This window comes from Aquarana catesbeiana, linkage group LG04 (assembly GCF_042186555.1).
Source record: "Aquarana catesbeiana isolate 2022-GZ linkage group LG04, ASM4218655v1, whole genome shotgun sequence".
Lineage (NCBI taxonomy): Eukaryota > Metazoa > Chordata > Amphibia > Anura > Ranidae > Aquarana > Aquarana catesbeiana.
The window spans coordinates 474,128,622-474,147,822 of NC_133327.1; the positions used below are offsets into that span (position 1 = coordinate 474,128,622).

Sequence of the window (19,201 nt, forward strand, 5' to 3'; positions counted from 1 at the left end):
GAGAACTAGTTCTATTAATATTGATAATTCTAATTTAACCCTTTACACACTGCTATGTACCCTTACATATTTCTAGCACACTTTTGCATACAAAAACAGGAATTTTATCTTCACATACTGTATATTGCAATACATGGTCAAGCTGGTCAACTGCATCAAACTAATTACTCCCCAAAATTATAAATACTTGCTTATAAGGGTTCATTTACTAAAGACAAATAGACTGTGCACTTTGCAAGTGCAGTCTCACTCATTTTACCCAGAGCTTAGTTAATATCATGAAGCTCTGCTGATTTTTATCAACCAAAAATGAGGCTAGTTAAAGCGGAGTTCCACCCAAAAGTGGAACTTCCACTTTAAGCACTCCCCACCCCCTTACATGCCACATTTGGCATCTAATTTTTTTTGGGGGGGGGAGTGGGTGCTAATTTTAAGTGGGACTTCCCGTCCCACTTCCTCCTTCCGCCTACGGGCCACCTAGGTGACTCCTCCTCTCCCCCTAGACGGCCCCTCCCTCTCTGCAATCTTCTGGGACACGTCCCAGAAGATTGCCTGTCCACTGGAAGAGCGCAGTGTGACTAGCGCATGCACAGTGTGTGCCCAGCCATGAAGCCACAAGTTGTCACGGCCGGGTGCCCACAGTTTCAATGGAGGCGCCGTGGAGAGGAGGGGGAGAGGAGCGAGGCACTGGACCATGGGACAGGTAAGTGGCTGCTTATTAAAAGTCAGCAGCTAAACTTTTTGTAGCTGCTGACTTTTAATAAACAAGAAAAAGCCTGGAACTCCGCTTTAAACAGTTTTGGCAGTGTGGGAACTGCTGATCTATGCATTTTTCCTGGTGGACGTACAATTTCATAGTGAGCAGTTCTCTGACCTCTTAATTAGTGCAGGATCCAGTGGAGAGTAAAGCAGTGTATACATGTTCAAAACTGACAGCTAGTTGTTAGACTGGCTTCTGTTGAACAGGCAGAGGTACACACAAACCGAAAGTCAGCCAGTTCCTGCTGAACCTACTGATTTTCAGCCAGTGTATACCCAGCTTAAAGGGTGTTCCTAGGCTTTCCTTGTGTAATAGGTCACATGATACAGAGCAAGAGTAAGTACAGTAACACTTCTCATACTTATGCAGGTCACATGCAAATGAAAGTAAGCGTGCAGGCAAGAAAAACACTGACCACAGTCTGCTGGCGCCATAAGACAAAATATTAAGATCCAGATGCAGTGGGTTGGGCACCAGGGGTGTGATGCAAAATCAGACTCAAGCACACAGATCTCCATAACAATATTTACAAATCAGAACTAAGGCCTTGTTCACACAGGGAGTATGCATCTATGTCCAATGTGATGGCTGTGTTTACTCACATGGGAATGCACAGATGTTCTGTGCATGCCTGTGTGAGTAGTTCCATTCAAGTCAATTGGGACTCCCAATGTGACATCCATGTGAGTATGAGTTACCTCTAGGTAAACCCGACCGTCGCAAGGGACCTGTGGCGTACCAAGTGGGGGGCAGGCGCTCCCCGGGTGCCACACACGGGGGGTGTCAGGCCGGCGCCCCCCCTCCACGACTAAGGCGGTGACAGCGGAGTAGGTTTAGGCAGCAGCGCGGTGACAGGGCAGGTTAGAGCAGGGAGAGGCAAGCTGCAGTGGTGTTGCGCGTGAGTGCAGAGTGACACCCATCGGCAGTGCCCAGGGCAACACCAATGCACCAATGATCCCCTTCTCTCGTGGCCCCAGGCTGTCTGAGTGGCTCTGAGCTGTCCTGGCTGTATCCCACAGCCAAGCAATGTGAAGCCGCCTCCCCCACCTCTCTGTTTATGTCTACACAGGAGGAGGGAACCTGCTGTGCATGTCCCGCTCTGATCTCTGCACTGAATGGGGGGTCTGTACTGAATTGGGGGGTCGCCACTGAATGGGAGGGGTCTGCACTGAATGGGGCGTCTGCACTGAATGGGAGGGGTCTGCACTGAATGGGGCATCTGCACTGAATGGGGGGGTCTGCACTGAAGGGGGGGTCTGCACTGAAGGGGGGGTCTGCACTGAAGGGGGGGTCTGCACTGAATGGGGGGGTCTGCACTGAATGGGGGGGTCTGCACTGAATGGGGGGTCTGTGTAACATGCAGGGGGTCCATAACTGTTAGGAGGGTCTGTGTAACATGCAGGGGTCCAGAGCTGTGGGGGGCTGTATAATGTAAAGGGGTCCAGAGCTGTGGGGGGCTGTATAATGTAAAGGGGTTCAGACGTGCAGGGTGCTGTGTAATGTAAAGGGGTCCAGAGATGCAGGGTGCTGTGTAGTGTAAAGGGATCCAGAGGTGCAGGGTGCTGTGTAATGTAAAGGGGTCCAGAGGCGCAAGGTGCTGTGTAATGTAAAGGGGTCCAGAGGTGCAGGGTGCTTTGTAATGTAAAGGAGTCCAGAGGCGCAGGGGGCTGTGTAATGTAAAGGGGTCCAGAGGTGCTGTGTAATGAGAAGGGGTCCAGAGGTGCAGGGGGCTGTGTAATGTAAAGGGTCTAGAGGAGCAGTGGGCTGTGTAATGTAAAGGGGTACGGAGATGCAGGGTGCTGTGTAATGTAAAGGGGTCCAGAGGTGTGTAGTGCTGTGTAATGTAAAGGGGTCCAGTGATGCAGGGTGATGTGTAATGTAAAGGGGTCCAGAGGTGCAGGGGACTGTGTAATGTAAAGGGGTCCAGAGGTGCAGGGGGCTGTGAAATGTAAAGGGGTCCAGAGGTGCAGGGTGATTTGTAATGTAAAGGGGTCCAGAGGTGCAGGGTGCTGTGTAATGTAAAGGGGTCCAGAGGTGCAGGGTGCTGAATAATGTAAATGGGTGCAGGGGGCCGTGTAATGTAAAGGGGACCAGAGGTGCAGTTGTGTAGAGGGGTACACAGTAGTGCATACCTCCCAACTTTTTGAGATGGGAATGAGGGACACCTATCAGAAAAAGTATGCAGGCATAGGACACACCCTTTGCCACGCCCCCTTAAAGGAGAATTGTGCAAAAAAACAAGATTGGTTAAACCCACAAGTGCTTTTTTTACCATTACTATTCCTTTATATTGGCTTTTGGAATTTACAAATGCAGCAATTTAGAAATCAGATGAAAGGTTTAGCACTGTTAAACACTTTTTGATAGATAAAAAGTGCATTTTATATACTATGTAGATCAGACCAAAATGAGGGACAAATGAGGAGGAATGAGGGACAGTGGGATATTGCTCCAAATCAGGGACAGTCCCTCAAAATCAGGGACAGTTGGGAGCTATGGTAGTGAAAAAGAGATATTGAAGTATGCAGAGGTATGCAGGGGGCACAGTGGGTTGTTCTTATATTTTAACATGGGGGTGTCAGATATAGGATCCGCCCAGGGTGCCAAATGCTCTAGGTACGCCCCTGCATACACCCTGCGTGAATGGGGCCCTGTAGCTAATAAGTACACAAGTGACATACATGACTCATTTATTGCATTGTGACATTCTTTTGCTTTAGTTCAGTGATTTCCAAATTGTAAAACATCTTAAAATAAATTATAATTTATGTACACGTTACATTTTAGAGTCATAATGTGGCAAAAATGACAGGTATTGCTATCTGCATAGTTACATGGCTGTTTAGACATATTGTACATTTTATAAATCCTTTTGATCTGAGACAGAAAATGCATTTAGAAGCATTTGCGATGGACAATGGATGGACCGGCTTCATCATATTCCTGTTTTGTGATCCACATTTGCTGAAAGGTGGACAGAGAAGCCAAGATGGAGCCCCCAATCCAAACAGAGTACTTGCGCTCAGGTGGAGCAATGATCTGTGAGACAAAACAAAGATGTTTATCCATTTTGCTATTGAACAAACTATTCCATTTTTTTTGTTTGCTGAATGCATCTGAAGATAACACCCCCATACATATATTTTCTGAAAGCAAAGAACGTGGATAAAAAAATGGTTGTTGCAATATTCATTTCTTATGTGAAATTCACAAAAGTACACAAAAATACAATATAATTCCTATTTTTGTGTCCCTGTGCCTCTGTTGTCTTTGTAACCGTTGGATTTTACTGTCTTCAATAAAGATGTTATAATGGAGTGCGGCTGTCCAGCTTTTTCTTAAATCCCTAAAGCTCATTAGTTTGAATCTAACCATACATTTGGCTCAGAATTACACTTACCTTTGACTTCGGCATGCAATGATATATGTGTTGGCATTTACAGTGGGGACAGAAAGTATTCAGACCCCCTTAAATTTTTCACTCTTTGTTATATTGCAGTCATTTGCTAAAATCATTTAAATTAATTTCATGAATTCATTCATTCCCTCATTAATGTACACACAGCACCCCATATTGACAGAAACACAGAGAATTGTTGACATTTTTGCAGATTTAGTAAAAAAGAAAAACTGAAATATCACATGGTTCTAAGTATTCAGACCCTTTGCTCAGTATTTAGTAGAAGCACCCTTTTGATCTAATACAGCCATGAGTCTTTTTGCGAAAGAAGCAACAAGTTTTTCACATCTGGATTTGGGGATCATCTGCCATTCCTCCTTGCAGATCCTCTCCAGTTCTGTCAGGCTGGATGGTAAACGTTGGTGGACAGCCATTTTTAGGTCTCTCCAGAGATGCTCAATTGGGTTTAAGTCAGGGCTCTGGCTGGGCCATTCAAGAACAGTCACAGAGTTTTTGTGAAGCCACTCCTTTGTTATTTTAGCTGTGTACTTAGGGTCATTGTCTTGTTGGAAGGTAAACCTTCAGCCCAGTCTGAGGTCCTGAGCACTCTGAAGAAGGTTTTCGTCCAGGATATCCCTGTACTTGGCCGCATTCATCTTTCCCTCGATTGAAACCAGTCATCTTGTACCTGCAGCTGAAATACACCCCCACAGCATGTTGCTGCCACCACCATGCTTCACTGTTGGGACTGTATTGGACAGGTGATGAGCAGTGCCTGGTTTTCTCCACACATACCGCTTTGAATTAAGGCCAAAAAGTTCTATCTTCGTCTCATCAGAACAAAGAATCTTATTTCTCACCATCTTGGAGTCCTTCAGGTGTTTTTTAGCAAACTCCATGCGGGCTTTCATGTGTCTTGGACTGAGGAGAGGCTTCCATCGGGCCACTCTGCCATGAAGCCCTGACTGGTGGAGGGCTGCAGTGATGGTTGACTTTCTACAACTTTCTCCCATCTCCCAACTGCATCTCTGGAGCTCAGCCACAGTTATCTTTGGGTTCTTCTTTACCTCTCTCACCAAGGCTCTTCTCCCCCCGATAGCTCAGTTTGGCTCGGATGGCCAGCTCTAGAAAGGGTTCTGGTCGTTCCAAATGTCTTCTATTTAAGGATTATGGAGGCCACTGTGCTTTTAGGAACCTTAAGTGCAGCAGAATTTTTTTTGTAGCCTTGGCAAGATCTGTGCCTTGCCATAATTCTGTCTCTGAGCTCTTCAGGCAGTTCCTTTGACCTCATGATTCTCATTTGCTCTGACATGCACTGTGAGCTGTAAGGTCTTATATAGACAGGTGTGTGGCTTTCCTAATCAAGTCCAATCAGTATAATCAAACACAGCTGAACTCAAATGAAGGTGTAGAACCATCTCAAGGATGATCAGAAGAAATGGACAGCACCTGAGTTAAATATATGAGTGTCACAGCAAAGGGTCTGAATACTTCGGACCATGTGATATTTCAGTTTTTCTTTTTTAATAAATCTGCAAAAGTGTTTTTCTGTCAATATGGGGTGCTGTGTGTACATTAATGAGGAAAAAATTAACTTAAATGATTTTAGCAAATGGCTGCAATATAACAAAGAGTGAAAAATTTAAGGGGGTCTAAATACTTTCCGTCCCCACTGTATGTACAAACATGCATCCTAGGTGTGCATATGTTTGTGAGTTCATACAATCCAATCTCAGCTGTGCAGTGCAGGTAGGAGCAGCTCTGGTGCATGTCCTGTGTGAGGCTGAGTGCAGTCTGAGGATGGGGGAGGAGCTTACCAACCCAGGCACAGCATGCATGGGGGGGGTGCATCACCCCCTAGATCCAGCCGTTCTCAACATTCTAGCCAAGTGTGGTGGGTGGGACACTCCTGTGTAGCCATCCACAATCCATGACTGGCTTTGTTGATGTCTGGCACACTTGCTGGTGGTTGGCCCCCTTGCTGAGTAGATGAAAACCCAAGTGACAGGGAGGCTGCATGGGCCCCCTGGAGAATGGGCGGGGTTGCCATTGCAACCCCTGATGCTACGCCCATTGTGTCACCATGCTCCAATCTGCCTCTCCTTCTCCCACAGCTGGGCAGAAACTGACAAATGTTAACCCAGAAGTGCTCAAAGCTGAGGACTTTTGTGTTCACTGCATAGAGGGAAATAGGTCAGCATGTGAGCCTGACCAGCATGTGAGCCAGAACTGTGGTTGAGAAAGGGAGCATGTTAGAAAGGCAAAAAACTGCTGGTCTGTAAAGTGACCACCCATATCATTTCTACATAAAAGACCTCTTCAAGCTAAACAGCCATGAGCTTGTTTAACCATGTGATCGCCATGACATGAGGTGCACATACTTAGTAGTCAAAGGCTTAAGCTACACTATACCATAGTGTTCTACATAAAAATAATCAGGCTGATTTGAAATCAGTAAGCTTTTCCATCTTTATTTTAATGTAAATTTAATTTACTACATTAGTAGTACATTAATAGTATTATTTACTACATTAACATGTAGTAATGTTGTAAATACTACATATTTAAAATGTAGTAATGTAGTAAAAGTGTTATAGTCCATTGACCATAGTGAAGGAAAGATAGAAACATTTTTTGTTTTTAGGGCAAATACTTTTTAAGATCATTTACCTTAATCTTCATTGTGCTTGGAGCCAGTGCAGTGATTTCTTTCTGCATACGGTCAGCAATACCTGGGTACATGGTGGTTCCACCAGACATGACATTGTTAGCATACAAGTCCTTCCTAATATCAATATCACACTTCATGATGCTGTTGTAGGTTGTCTCATGAATACCAGCAGACTCCATACCTAATAAATTTAGGGAATATGGCATTAGTTTGACTGAACTGTACCATTTTGGTTTTAAAATTGGTACCAGAAAACACACATTACTATTTACCAATAAAGGATGGCTGAAAGAGAGTCTCTGGGCAACGGAAACGCTCATTACCAATTGTGATGACTTGCCCATCAGGCAGCTCATAGCTCTTCTCCAAGGAGGAAGAGGAGGCAGCAGTGGCCATCTCATTCTCAAAATCTAGAGCCACATAGCACAGTTTTTCCTTTATGTCACGGACAATTTCTCGCTCAGCTGTAAAGTGGTGAAGAAATGAAAGATTTCAATTAATTTTACATCTAAACATCATGAGATTGTAAGTTACACACCTTCAAACATATCTGTCCTGGCATGAATGTAAGTGTTTTTAGAATGATAGTGTGAAGTGATTCAAGGAGGTCTCGGACATGCTTTAAAGCTGCCATACTTTGACTATCTTGGCTAGTGTACACAAATGTTTGAGATCAATTTTGATGCATTTGTAATGCATCAGTAATATTTTTGTAATGTCTTTGACGTGTACTTGACATGTGTTTCCTAATGCATTTATATTGACTGTATGCGAAACAAAAACGGAATTGGTTCTCCTACAAGGTGAGGGTTTACATACACTTTAAAGGAGTATATTGATGGTTCTAACAATATGAAGAAGAAGAAATCAGTTCTATTTCTACTGGACACTCAGTATGCCAATGTTGGGTCTGCAGTGGTATTTGGTAACTAATTAGGATAGAATAATGTTATTGGGGGTATTCTCAATGTGGGTCTTTTAATGCCTAACAAATGTGAATAATAAACTCTGCAAAATAATGACCCAGGCTTATAACTCATCCTAATCTTTCATCTGATCCCAACACTTAACCCTTGTCAAGCAAAGCTTCTCATATCCCTACCCTTATTTAAAATTTACAATAAACACCTAACACTTAAAATGACCCCCTATCCTGAATTCTAACACAAATATTATAGTACTTGAACACTAACCCCAATTATAGTTCTTGCACACTAACCCCAATTATAACCCTAACTAACAACATTAACCCCCCCCCCCCCCCGCAACTCTAACTAAATCCTAAATCTAAGACCAGGGGTGCTTAACCTGTGGCCCTCGGAGCCCTCTGATGTGGCCCTCGACCTCAAACCAGAGAAGTGCATGCCCAGTGTCAGCAACCCATGGCTTGCCAACCCACCATCCCCAAGCTTCAAAGTGCATTAAGCCGGCCTCAGCAGTGGAGGAAGCAGTCGGCCACGGAGAGAACAGGTGCCACATAAGCTGATACCTCCTCTGTAGCACTGGCCCCTGTCCCAGGCAGAGTAATAGCAAGTGTACTTCGATGGGGACCTTTCTAGCAGCCTGGAGATGGAGAGCGATGCCAGCAGAAGCTGGAAGAGGAGAGGAAGGGCAGTGTATTACACTGTGCTTTTGCAATGGCATATTAACACATATAAAAGGGTTAATAACTATTAGGCTGCTTTCACACTGATCCATGGGTGCAGTGCAGTGCACCTGCGGCTTTCCTGCGCTGCATTGCACCTGTGGATCAGTGTGAAAGCAGCCTTATAGGGGGCTCAGGATGGTAAGGGCTTGTTTACATTTGCAGTTTGGTGGGCAGTTAAACTCCATGGTCACATTCTGTGGACAGGAGGGGGATGGCATATACATTTTCCTCCTGTAACAGCTGAAAGCCGGCTTCTCCCCCTCTCCCTCCCACCAGCATTTAGCGGCTACAAAAGGAAAATGTTAATTATGCTATTTAAAATAAAAAAAATAGAAATGAGAAATCCTGAACCATTGCATTTCAATGTGGCCCACGACTGGTTACCAAATAACTTAAGTGGCCCTTGCTCTTCAAAAGGTTGAGCACCCCTGCCATAGACTAATAATAATACAAGAGTGTGCACTTGCCTTATAAACTGATGACACCTAACAGTGATGTAACAGGGTCAAGATGTTGGCCTCTTAAACTATTGATATGTAGTTAGGGTATTTTAAGTAATGTGATACCCATAAGAAGATGCAAAGCTAAAAAAATGTTTACTGTTTTACCTGCAAAATGATCTGAACTTTTATTTTTTGTTTTGTTTGTACACGTCTGTCACACTGCACAGTAAGAAAGATCACTCCACAACCCACACTGCAGACCTCAGTGAGGAGGGCTCTGAGCCCTGACTGGAGGGAAGGGAAGGGACGCCCCCCTCATATTACATGGAAAATGAACAGTTATGGCTATCAATCACAGGCTGTGTGCTGGAGCCCTCCTTCCCTGTCACTAATTATCTCTTGGAGTCAGGAAAAGCTGTCAGAGCAGCAAGGCAGCAGACAGAAATCACACTCAGTGATTGGATAGCGACACATACACAGTATAGAAGTATATGCTTTGCTCATATTTCATGTCTGAGGTTTACAATCACCAATTACATCTGTGTGACAATGCTTGAAAACTTTTTCTTAGGTGTATAGAATATATTTATGTTCCTTGGGCTAAATATACTTGCTTATTACATACACAGACTCTGCATCCTGTTTTGTACTGCTACACATTGTTGTACTTTGTTGCTACTTCTTCCAATGCAAATATCTGGGGCTAATTTACTAAAGTAGCCAATTAAATAAGCCTGCATTCACACCTGAGTGTAAGCAGTGTGTGTTCCTGGCGATTTTGAATCTTTTTTGCATGTGTATCAAGCTCCAGGCAATAAAGGAAAGGAGTTCATTCAGGTGCAAAAACGCGCGAACCGCACATTTCCACTTAACCTCTGAAGATTTATTCCCTTTCATGACAGGACATTTTTTGCTATGTGGCACTGTGTTACTTTAACTTACAATTGCGCGGTCATGCAACACTGTAAAAATTTAATTTATGTCCTTTTTTCGCACAAATAGAGCTTTCATTTGGTGGTATTTGATCACCACTGGGTTTTTTACTTTTTGCGCTCTAAACAAAAAAGACAGACAATTCTGAAAAACAAACAAACAATATTTTTTACTTTCTGCTACAGTATAAAGCATATCCCATAGAAAAATGTAAAAAAAAAATCAAATTTCTTTAAAAATGAAGGCCTATATGTATTCTGCTACATATTTTTTGTATAAAAGATCCCAATAAACATGAGATTGGTTTGCGCAAAACCCGCTTCTTGATTGGCTGGGAGGACAATCAGTGTTACAATAGCGAATATTCATTCGCTGTTGTAACACACCTGGGTGGGCTCTGTTCGCATTCTCTGTGCTCCAAGCCCACCCTATTTTAAAGCCTATTAGAGCCTCTGGCTCTAATAAGGTACTTCACAAAAACACCCCCCGGATGCATGGATGGGGGGGCGGTGCCCGTGTGCCCTTAATGGACGGGCCGCCCCTGGTTTACTATGTGGTGCTTTTATTAAGGGATGTGTTGGATTTTATTCCCTGCTTAGCAGGGAAATAAAAATTAAGCACATCCCCGCTGACAGAACAGAGCTATCAGCGAGTTCCGGTGGACATCCATTGGTTGGCACCCGCTGATCGGCTTATGCTGTGACTTATCACAGCACAAGCGGTGCGGTACGTGATCCAGCACAGGAGAGACAATTTTCCACTGTATAACGGCGTTATGCGGTCAGCAAGTGGATATACAAGCGCTCTTATTAAAGTCTATGGGGCCTGAAAACGCTAAAAAAATAGCTTATATACTTTTTTGAGTGTAGGGTACCTGAGGGAACAAGTGTGAACAGGGACAATTGGAAAGAATCAGATTCTGTATGTGGAGCTTAGTCAGGCATAGGAAAACAAGCTGAAAATACTCTCAAGTATTAAGGTAAGGCTCATTTCACCTCATGCATTGATTTTTAGCAATGAAAACTCCTATTTTTGTTATCATTTCCCCTGCACATAATTGGGTCATAAATTGAAGAAGCTATTCTGCATTCTATCAAATGCTGTCACTGTTCTGGGTATTCAATCAATTCAATAGCAGGCAGATTCCTTTGCTCATGCTGTTTAGTGTGGACTGAGTAATCTATTTGATCTCCCATTGACAGAATGAGAGGGATTCAGGCATGTATGGCTAACTTAAGTAAACACTTTTCAAAGCAAACTGTTTCGTAAATCAACCACTACATAAGGCTTCATGTACACTTGGCCGTCAATTACAGTCGCTGCGGGAAAACGCAAAATGCAGCAAAATTGTGGCAAAACCGTTTAGGAGCTGCTAGTGTACATGATGCCTAAGGGTCGGTTCACACTAGGACGACTTGTCAGGCGACTTAGCCGCCTGACAAGTAGCGTCCCGTTCTGTACAATGGAACCGTTCTAATCTGAGCGACGCAAGTCGCTCCGACTTAGAAAAAGGTTCCTGTACTACTTTGGGGGCGACTTGCATAGACTTCTATATAGAAGTCGTTTTGCAAGTCGCCACCCCTGTCGTGTCCAGGTCGCCTGAGGCAGTCGCGCTGCAAGTCGCGCTGCCTCAGTGTGAACCGGGGCTAAGACAGTCTTATGTGTGGATGATATCTCATCTCAGCAATTAGGCATTGCTGCATGTGCTATTTCTATTTTACCCTTTCTCTAATGGCTAATCCTATAAATATTTACATTTAATAATTTTATATTATACAAAAAAAAACCCAACAGAGCAAGCATTTAAAAATGTATACATATCCAAAATACTACATTATTATTTCAAAACACGTGCTCCCCAAAAAACACACTTTACTTGACTGCTAACTGAGAACTAAAACAGTTTTTTATTATACCATTATAGTTCAGTAAAAAGCATTACCAGTTGTAACAAAAGAATAACCACGCTCTGTAAGGATCTTCATCAGATAGTCAGTTAAGTCACGACCAGCCAAGTCAAGGCGCATAATTGCGTGTGGCAAAGCATAACCCTCATAAATGGGAACATTGTGGGTTACACCATCACCGGAGTCTAGTACAATACCTAGAGTAAAAATTAATAAAATTTTGCATTCAATAAAAAAATGTTTACACAACTTTATAATTATGCAAATTATTTTTGACTAAATGTGTGTGTATACTATGTATATGCAGCTGTCAAACAAAGAAGCAGATGGGGATGCAACACAGAGAGCTTTTTTAGAACTCAATCAGGCTTTGACAAAAGGCAGGGATGCCTGAAACTTTTGCTGTGTTCAAAGGGATCCTTTTGACGTAGGTGGCCAGCTTGAACAAGTATTTCATAATTTGCTAAATAAGAATCCCCATTTGTTAGATAGCATGCTATGGGTAAGGGTTAGTAAGTGGCAACACCTCCCTTAGTATCTCAAGTGATGTATTTACAAACCTATTTAGGAGCGAAATGCTCATATCTCAATTTCTACTGCATGGTGCAGGTCGGTAACTAAAAAAGGGCAGGAATGCCAGAAGTTGCTAGATTACTGGCTATAAGTTTATGCTTACTGTGCTGTATTTATGTATTACATATATACAGTGTATATATATGTGTCATCAATGTTTACAATGCTATGTACTGAAACATATATCAGTTTTAGCATTAGCAAAAGCATTACTCATGGCTAAAGCAGTTTATCTTTTTTACTTACCAGTGGTACGACCAGAAGCATAGAGAGAAAGCACTGCCTGGATTGCAACATACATAGCTGGAACATTGAAGGTCTCAAACATGATTTGGGTCATCTTTTCCCGATTGGCCTTGGGGTTCAGTGGAGCCTCAGTAAGTAAGGTGGGATGTTCTTCTGGGGCAACACGCAACTCATTGTAGAAGGTGTGATGCCATATCTTCTCCATATCATCCCAGTTGGTGATGATCCCATGTTCAATTGGATATTTCAGAGTCAGGATGCCCCTCTTGCTCTGGGCCTCATCACCTACATAGGAGTCTTTTTGACCCATACCAACCATGACACCCTGAAAAAGGACCAGGAAAAATAAGATCAGCACAGCTGAACCGATTTTATCCATAGCATAAATTATGGCTGGATTAGCTACTATGCACTGTGTGGATATTTTACTCCCAAAAGTCAGATTTTTATAATTTAATCTTTTCTTACTGAATAATTACATAGCTAGTCTGGTTGGAATAATATGGTTCAATCATAAAAAAAGCAGCTGAAGACATTGTCAGAGGGACTACTATGATTTGTTACTGTGACAGGTAAAAAAACAGGTGGTCACCAGCATTTTACCTCATTCGCTAAGCTAGCAAAGTGAACAGCCTAGTTGCCTTTAGTAAATCAACCCCAATTTGTCTGAATACCTCCAATAAATTTAATGTGTAGCCACTGACCCTAGTGACTTGAACGGGTGATAATCAGCTCTTCTATTTTGATGCTTGATATGGCTCTTGCACTTAGAGGATACAGGTTGCCTGTATTTAGTTTCTGAAGCTCTTGATTCTGGGCACATATTCCTCATCCTACAAGGGTCTTGGTTATATACCTGTGTTTTTTCTAGGACATTCTATAACTATAATTGGCCTTCTTTAATTGGTCAACCAATTCTGCTTCTGGAAACAACTACCCTCTCAATCCTGAGCATTCTCAAGATTGAAAAGTCCTAAAAACCCCATGTATCTCAGATTGGGGCCATTTGTTTGAGAATGGGACCCAAGTAAATACTTTGCTTTTGATTAGCTAGCCAGATTTAACTAGTTAGACCCAGACATTTTGCTCTCTGGGTAGAAGTGTACTGTATGTTCATTTGTAAATACAGCTGGGTTAAGGTCCACTGCTAGTTAAATAGGCCCATATATTTAGGCACATAGAAATATATTATATAATCTACTTTTTGTAAATCATATGAAAATTATGAAAGTATTACAAAGGTTAAAAGAAGAAAGAAAGGCATATACATTCCCAGTTTTGTTTAGCAAAAAAAACATTGCAAAGACTTTAGCAAATGTATCTGCAGATTCATGCTCTTTCTCAAACTGATTTCTGAATGGGAGGAGCTACCTTCATTGTAACAAAAATCTCCAGGGATCATATCTCTTTTAGTAGGGAATGTGCTTTAGCCAGTATCCTACCAAAAATGAAACTTCGATTAAGATGACCTAAATGTAGTTTATATCTAAGTGTGATCTTCTGAGAAAGGCAATGAGCTGATCAAAAAAGCATAACATAAGATTTTTGTACACATACCTTAGGTTTACCATATTGCAAGCAAGCAATTCTTTGTTTTAGAAAATGACAGGGCCTACAGACAGTTCATTTTTAATAACGATAAAATATAAAAATTTTTGTTTAGCAATTATATGTTTTTAAATTTTTTAAGCAAAAGTGAAGTTTTCTTTTGAGTGTTCTAAAAATTTCATAACACTATTCACTTCTCTACATACCTGGTGACGGGGACGCCCAACAATTGATGGAAATACTGCTCTTGGGGCATCATCTCCAGCAAATCCAGCTTTTACAAGCCCGGAGCCATTGTCACAAACAAGTGCAGTAGTCTCTTCATCGTCACACATGATGGTAGCTTTCTTTAAGAGTAAAGGACAAACATTACCAACATTATAGTTACAGTAGCTCACAAAAGTAAGTACACCCCTCACATTTTTGTAAATATTTTATTATATCTTTTCATGTGACAACACTAAACAAATGACACTTTTCTACAATGTAAAGTAGTAAAGTAGTGAGTGTACAGCTTGTATAACAGTGTAAATTTGCTGTCCACTCAATATAACTCAACACACGGCCATTAATGTCTAAATCGCTGGCAAATAAAGTGAGTACACCCTAAGTGAAAATGTCCAAATTGGGCTCAAAGTGTCAATATTTTTTGTGGCCACCATTATTTTCCAGCACTGCCCCTCTGGGGCATGGAGTTCATCAGAGCTTCACAGGTTGCCACTGGAGTCCTCTTCCACTCCTCCATGATGACATGGAGCTGGTGGATGTTAGACCTTGTGCTCCTCCACCTTCCGTTTAAGGATGCCTCACAGATGCTCAATAGGGTTTAGGTCTGGAGACATGCTTGGCCAGTGCATCACCTTTTCCCTCAGCTTCTTTAGCAAGGCAGTGGTCGTCTTGGAGGTGTATTTGGGGTTGTTATCATGTTGGAATACTGCCCTGCGGCCCAGTCTCAGAAGGGAAGGAAACATGCTCTGCTTCAGTATGTAACAGTACATGTTGGCATTCATGGTTCCCTCAATTAACTGTAGCTCCCCAGTGCCGGAAGCACTCATGCAGCCCCACCATGCTTGACTGTAGGCAAGACACACTTGTCTTTGTACTCCTCACCTGTTGCCGCGACACACGCTTGACACTATCTGAACCAAATAAGTTTATCTTGGTCTCATCAGACCACAGTTCCAGTAATCCATGTCCTTAGTCCTCTTGTCTTCAGCCAACTGTTTGCGGGCTTTCTTGTGCATCATCTTTAGAAGAGACTTCCTTCTGGGATGACAGCCACGCAGACCAATTTGATGCAGTGTGCGGTGTATGGTCTGAGCACTGACAGGCTGAGCCCCCACCCCTTCAACCTCTGCAGCAATGTTGGCAACACTCATACATCTATTTCCCAAAGACAACCTCTGGATATGATGCTGAGCACGTGCACTCAACTTCTTTGGTCGACCATGGCAAGGCCTGTTCTGAGTGGAACCTGTCCTGTTAAACCACTGTATGGTCTTGGCCACCATGCTGCAGTTCAGTTTCAGGGTCTTGGGAATCTTCTTATAGCCTAGGCCATCTGTATGTAGAGCAACAATTCTTTTTTTCACATCCACAGAGAGTTCTTTGCCATGAGGTGCCATGTTGAACTTCCAGCGACCAGTATGAGAGAGTGAGAGCGATTAACACCAAATTGAACACACCTGCTTCCCATTCACACCTGAGACCTTGTAACACTAATGAGTCACATGACACCGGGGAGGGAAAATGGCTAAATGGGGTTGGGGGCAATTTGGACATTTTCACTTTTTTTTGCATTTTCACAGAGGTGTACTCACTTTTGTTGCAAGGGGTTTAGACATTAATGGCTGTATGTTGAGTTATTTTGAGTGGACAGCAAATTTACACTGTTATACAAGTTGTACACTCACTACTTTACATTGTAGCAAAGTATAATTTCTTCAGTATTGTCACATGAAAACATATAATACAATATTACAAAAATGTGAGGGGTGTACTCACTTTTGTGAGATACTGTACATGCAATAATGTATAACAAATAAGGCTGTTAATCTAATGGTACCTCTATAGGTACAGACATTATACACTACAGACACTATATCTGTCCCCGTCTTGGATCCTGGACTGTCTAGGAGCAATAGCAATTGGCAGATTTGGATATTTTCAGTTTATCATTTTATCCAAAATACAGCCTATACTGGGGATATTTTCCTGCGCATTAAACTCCGGGAAAAATTATCCCTTGTAGTAGGGCTGCGCAAAAGTTAATTACGTGTGGAGGTCTAGGGGACACATAAAAGAATGTTTACTTACCTGATACCCTGAGCTGCAAGAATTGTCCCTGCAGTGTCTTCTCCCCCATGCTCCAAAAGTCTAAGGTCAGGACATCATCAAGCCCAATGTAAGGTCCTCAGCCCTGCACTGGATGTGATGATGTCAAAGGACAGTCCACTGCTGGAGCACAGGATAGCACCATCTGCTGGGGAAGGGGAGGATTAGGTATGTAAAAGTGCTTCTCTTCACCCCTAGACAAAATGAGCAGTGCAGGGTACAGCCCCACTGCGGTGGATCATTTTAAAGTTTCCAGGAGTTGGGCTTAAACACCTCTCAGTGTATGATAAAACTTTCAGTCTGACATGCCTATGTAGCAAACCAATCCTTGCCTGATAATTGCAAGTCATGGTCAAGTCACGGTCAAATGGCCAAAATTTAAAGTCCATTAATAAATTAACTGCCATATTTAAATTCGGTTATTCTTGCCTAGTCTCAATAATCATAATGATCTTCAAATTTGTAAACACATTTAGGTCACTTTCACACTGGGGCGGGGGGCATCGGCGGTAAAGCGCTGCTATTTTTAGCGGCGCTTTACTGTCATTTTAGCAGCACTTTTTGGCCACTAGTGGGGTGCTTTAAACCCCCACTAGCGGCCGATGAAGGAGTTAATAGCGCCCGCAAAGCGCCGCTGCCGAATCGCTTTGCAGGAGCTTTGCAGGCGCTTTGGTGGCGCTGCCCACTGATTTTAATGGGCTGTAAAGCACCTCAGTGTGAGAGTAGTCTTAGGGGTTGATTTACTAAAATCTGGTGCAGCTGTGCATGGTAGCCAATCAGCTTATAACTTCCACTTGTTCAATTAAGCTTTGACAAAACAAAACCTGGAAGCTGATTGCACTCTTCAGTTTTAGTAAATCACCCCCTTAGTGTCACCCTAGGACAGAACTACAAAACACTTCCTCCTCTCCTCTTCTTAAAGCGCAGTTCCACCCAAAAGTGCCACATTTGACATGTCATTTTTTTTTTTTTTTTTTGGGGTGGAGAGCAGGTACCTAGTTTTGACAGGTACCCTGCTCCCACTTCCGCTTGGACCGCCTAGGTGACTTGAGTGAAAGTTCTCCTCTCCCCCTCCCTCTCTGCAATCTTCTGGGACACGTCACAGGTCCCAGAAGATTGCACTGCCACTGAAATGGAGCAGCGCGACTCGCATCTGGATGTGAAGCCGCAAGCTGTGACAGTTGAGTGCCCACACTTGTAATGTCAGTGCCAGGGAGAGGCGAGGGAGAGAATCGAGGGTTCGGGTGGCCGCATCGCTGGATCGTGGGACTGGTGAGTGTGTGTTTAATTAAAATTCAGCAGCTACACTTTTTGTAGCTGCTGACTTTTAATAAACAACTGGAACTCCGCTTTAAGTGCATAGGGCAGAGGTTTTGTAGCCCTCCAAAAGAACTGAGAACAATGTAACAGGTTCTGCACAAGCAGAAAGCACCGGAAGTCACACTTTACCAAGATTTCTGTCAGGATATACAGGTGTTTTTTTACACGTATCAAACAGAATTAACTAAAAGGTTTCAACTGTATATTTAACAAACCAAAAGGGAACAAATAAGAAAAGTTTATTGGTAATCTGGCCTTACAAGCGGCTGAACAAAAAAAACTGTATCGATTCCCCCATCCACACATTCGAGGTGGATGTGGGAATCCTCCCTGTTTCATTGTATTTTGACAGTGGGACTCCTGCACTATTACAATACACTGGTCAGTGCTGCAGCCCATTTTCGAGCCAAAATGTTCCAGCAGGACCATTCATGAGAAGTTTATCGATGGATCAATTTCTCATGAAGGGAATTTCAATCCATGTATGGCTGGGTTGCTAGATTTGGTGTTTTATCAAGAATTAAGATATCTAAAAATAGCTAATACTGTAAAACAATAGTCTGCTCCTAAGCCGGTGTCTTGCCGAGAAAGTTCCCTCGGCGGATAAGTAGTACCATTTACTGTCAGCCGCCGGAGATAGCCGAAGCTCAAACGCTTCAATCAGCTGTACACGGCGCCTGCTCCCTGGGTCCAGATTCCTTCCCCACCATCCAAGTGGACCTAGAGGGGGAATCTAAAAGAGCCGAGCGAAGCGAGGCCGTGCCCGAAGCGTGGCGAGCGAAGCGAGCCCGCGAGGGGTCCTCTTACAGGCGCCATGTACAGCTGATTTTCAGCTGTTCCGCTTCGGCTATTTCCGCGGGATCCTACTGCGCAGGCGCAGCGCCTGCACAGTAGAGGGGGGAACCTATCCGCCGAGCGGAACTTTCTCGGCAGAACACCGGTCATACATTGTTTTAAATGTAGATGCAGGAGATGCAGCAGAACACAATAGTGCTGGAGGAGGGATTCTCCCCTCAACATTAACTGTGTTAATGGTGGAATTGAGCAATTTTCTTTCCTTCCATCCATGGTGGAAGAAAAGAAAGTTGCATAATCTATGACCTCCCTTAACCTAATGGAATGGCAGATGTTTCATTGAGAACAATTGAGAATGAGGGGGGCGTGGCCGGATGTAGACGAGATAGCAAGTGTTTCACTGGCGCTCCGTCTATCCTGCGATCATCCAATCCTTAGGAGCTGTTTTGCCCGTGTTCAGAGCATGAATCCAGGCAGGGCTCAGTATACTTGTCCCGGGGATGCCCTCTTTGGCCACTAAGAGGGCCCGGAAGGCACAAAAGGAGCATCGCCTGACCCGCTCTATGAGAGACATGGAGATTGGCTCCACCTCCGCCATCTTGTCTTCTCAGACAGAAGCCAAT

General features: G+C 43.3%; 1 protein-coding gene across 1 annotated transcript in view; it reads right to left on the bottom strand.

The window, feature by feature from the left end:
• Positions 1–3,433: 3,433 nt before the first annotated feature.
• Positions 3,434–19,201, bottom strand: part of LOC141140430 (actin, alpha cardiac muscle 2) — a 31,134-nt gene continuing 15,366 nt past the window's right edge. Inside the window, exons 2-7 of the mRNA XM_073627601.1 lie at positions 14,336–14,476; positions 12,582–12,906; positions 11,798–11,959; positions 7,104–7,295; positions 6,831–7,012; positions 3,434–3,799 (exon numbers count right to left, since the gene is read on the bottom strand). Coding sequence (XP_073483702.1) covers positions 3,656–3,799; positions 6,831–7,012; positions 7,104–7,295; positions 11,798–11,959; positions 12,582–12,906; positions 14,336–14,464 — 1,134 coding nt within the window. The 5' untranslated portion in view covers positions 14,465–14,476 and the 3' untranslated portion in view covers positions 3,434–3,655. The remainder of the gene's footprint in view (positions 3,800–6,830; positions 7,013–7,103; positions 7,296–11,797; positions 11,960–12,581; positions 12,907–14,335; positions 14,477–19,201) is intronic.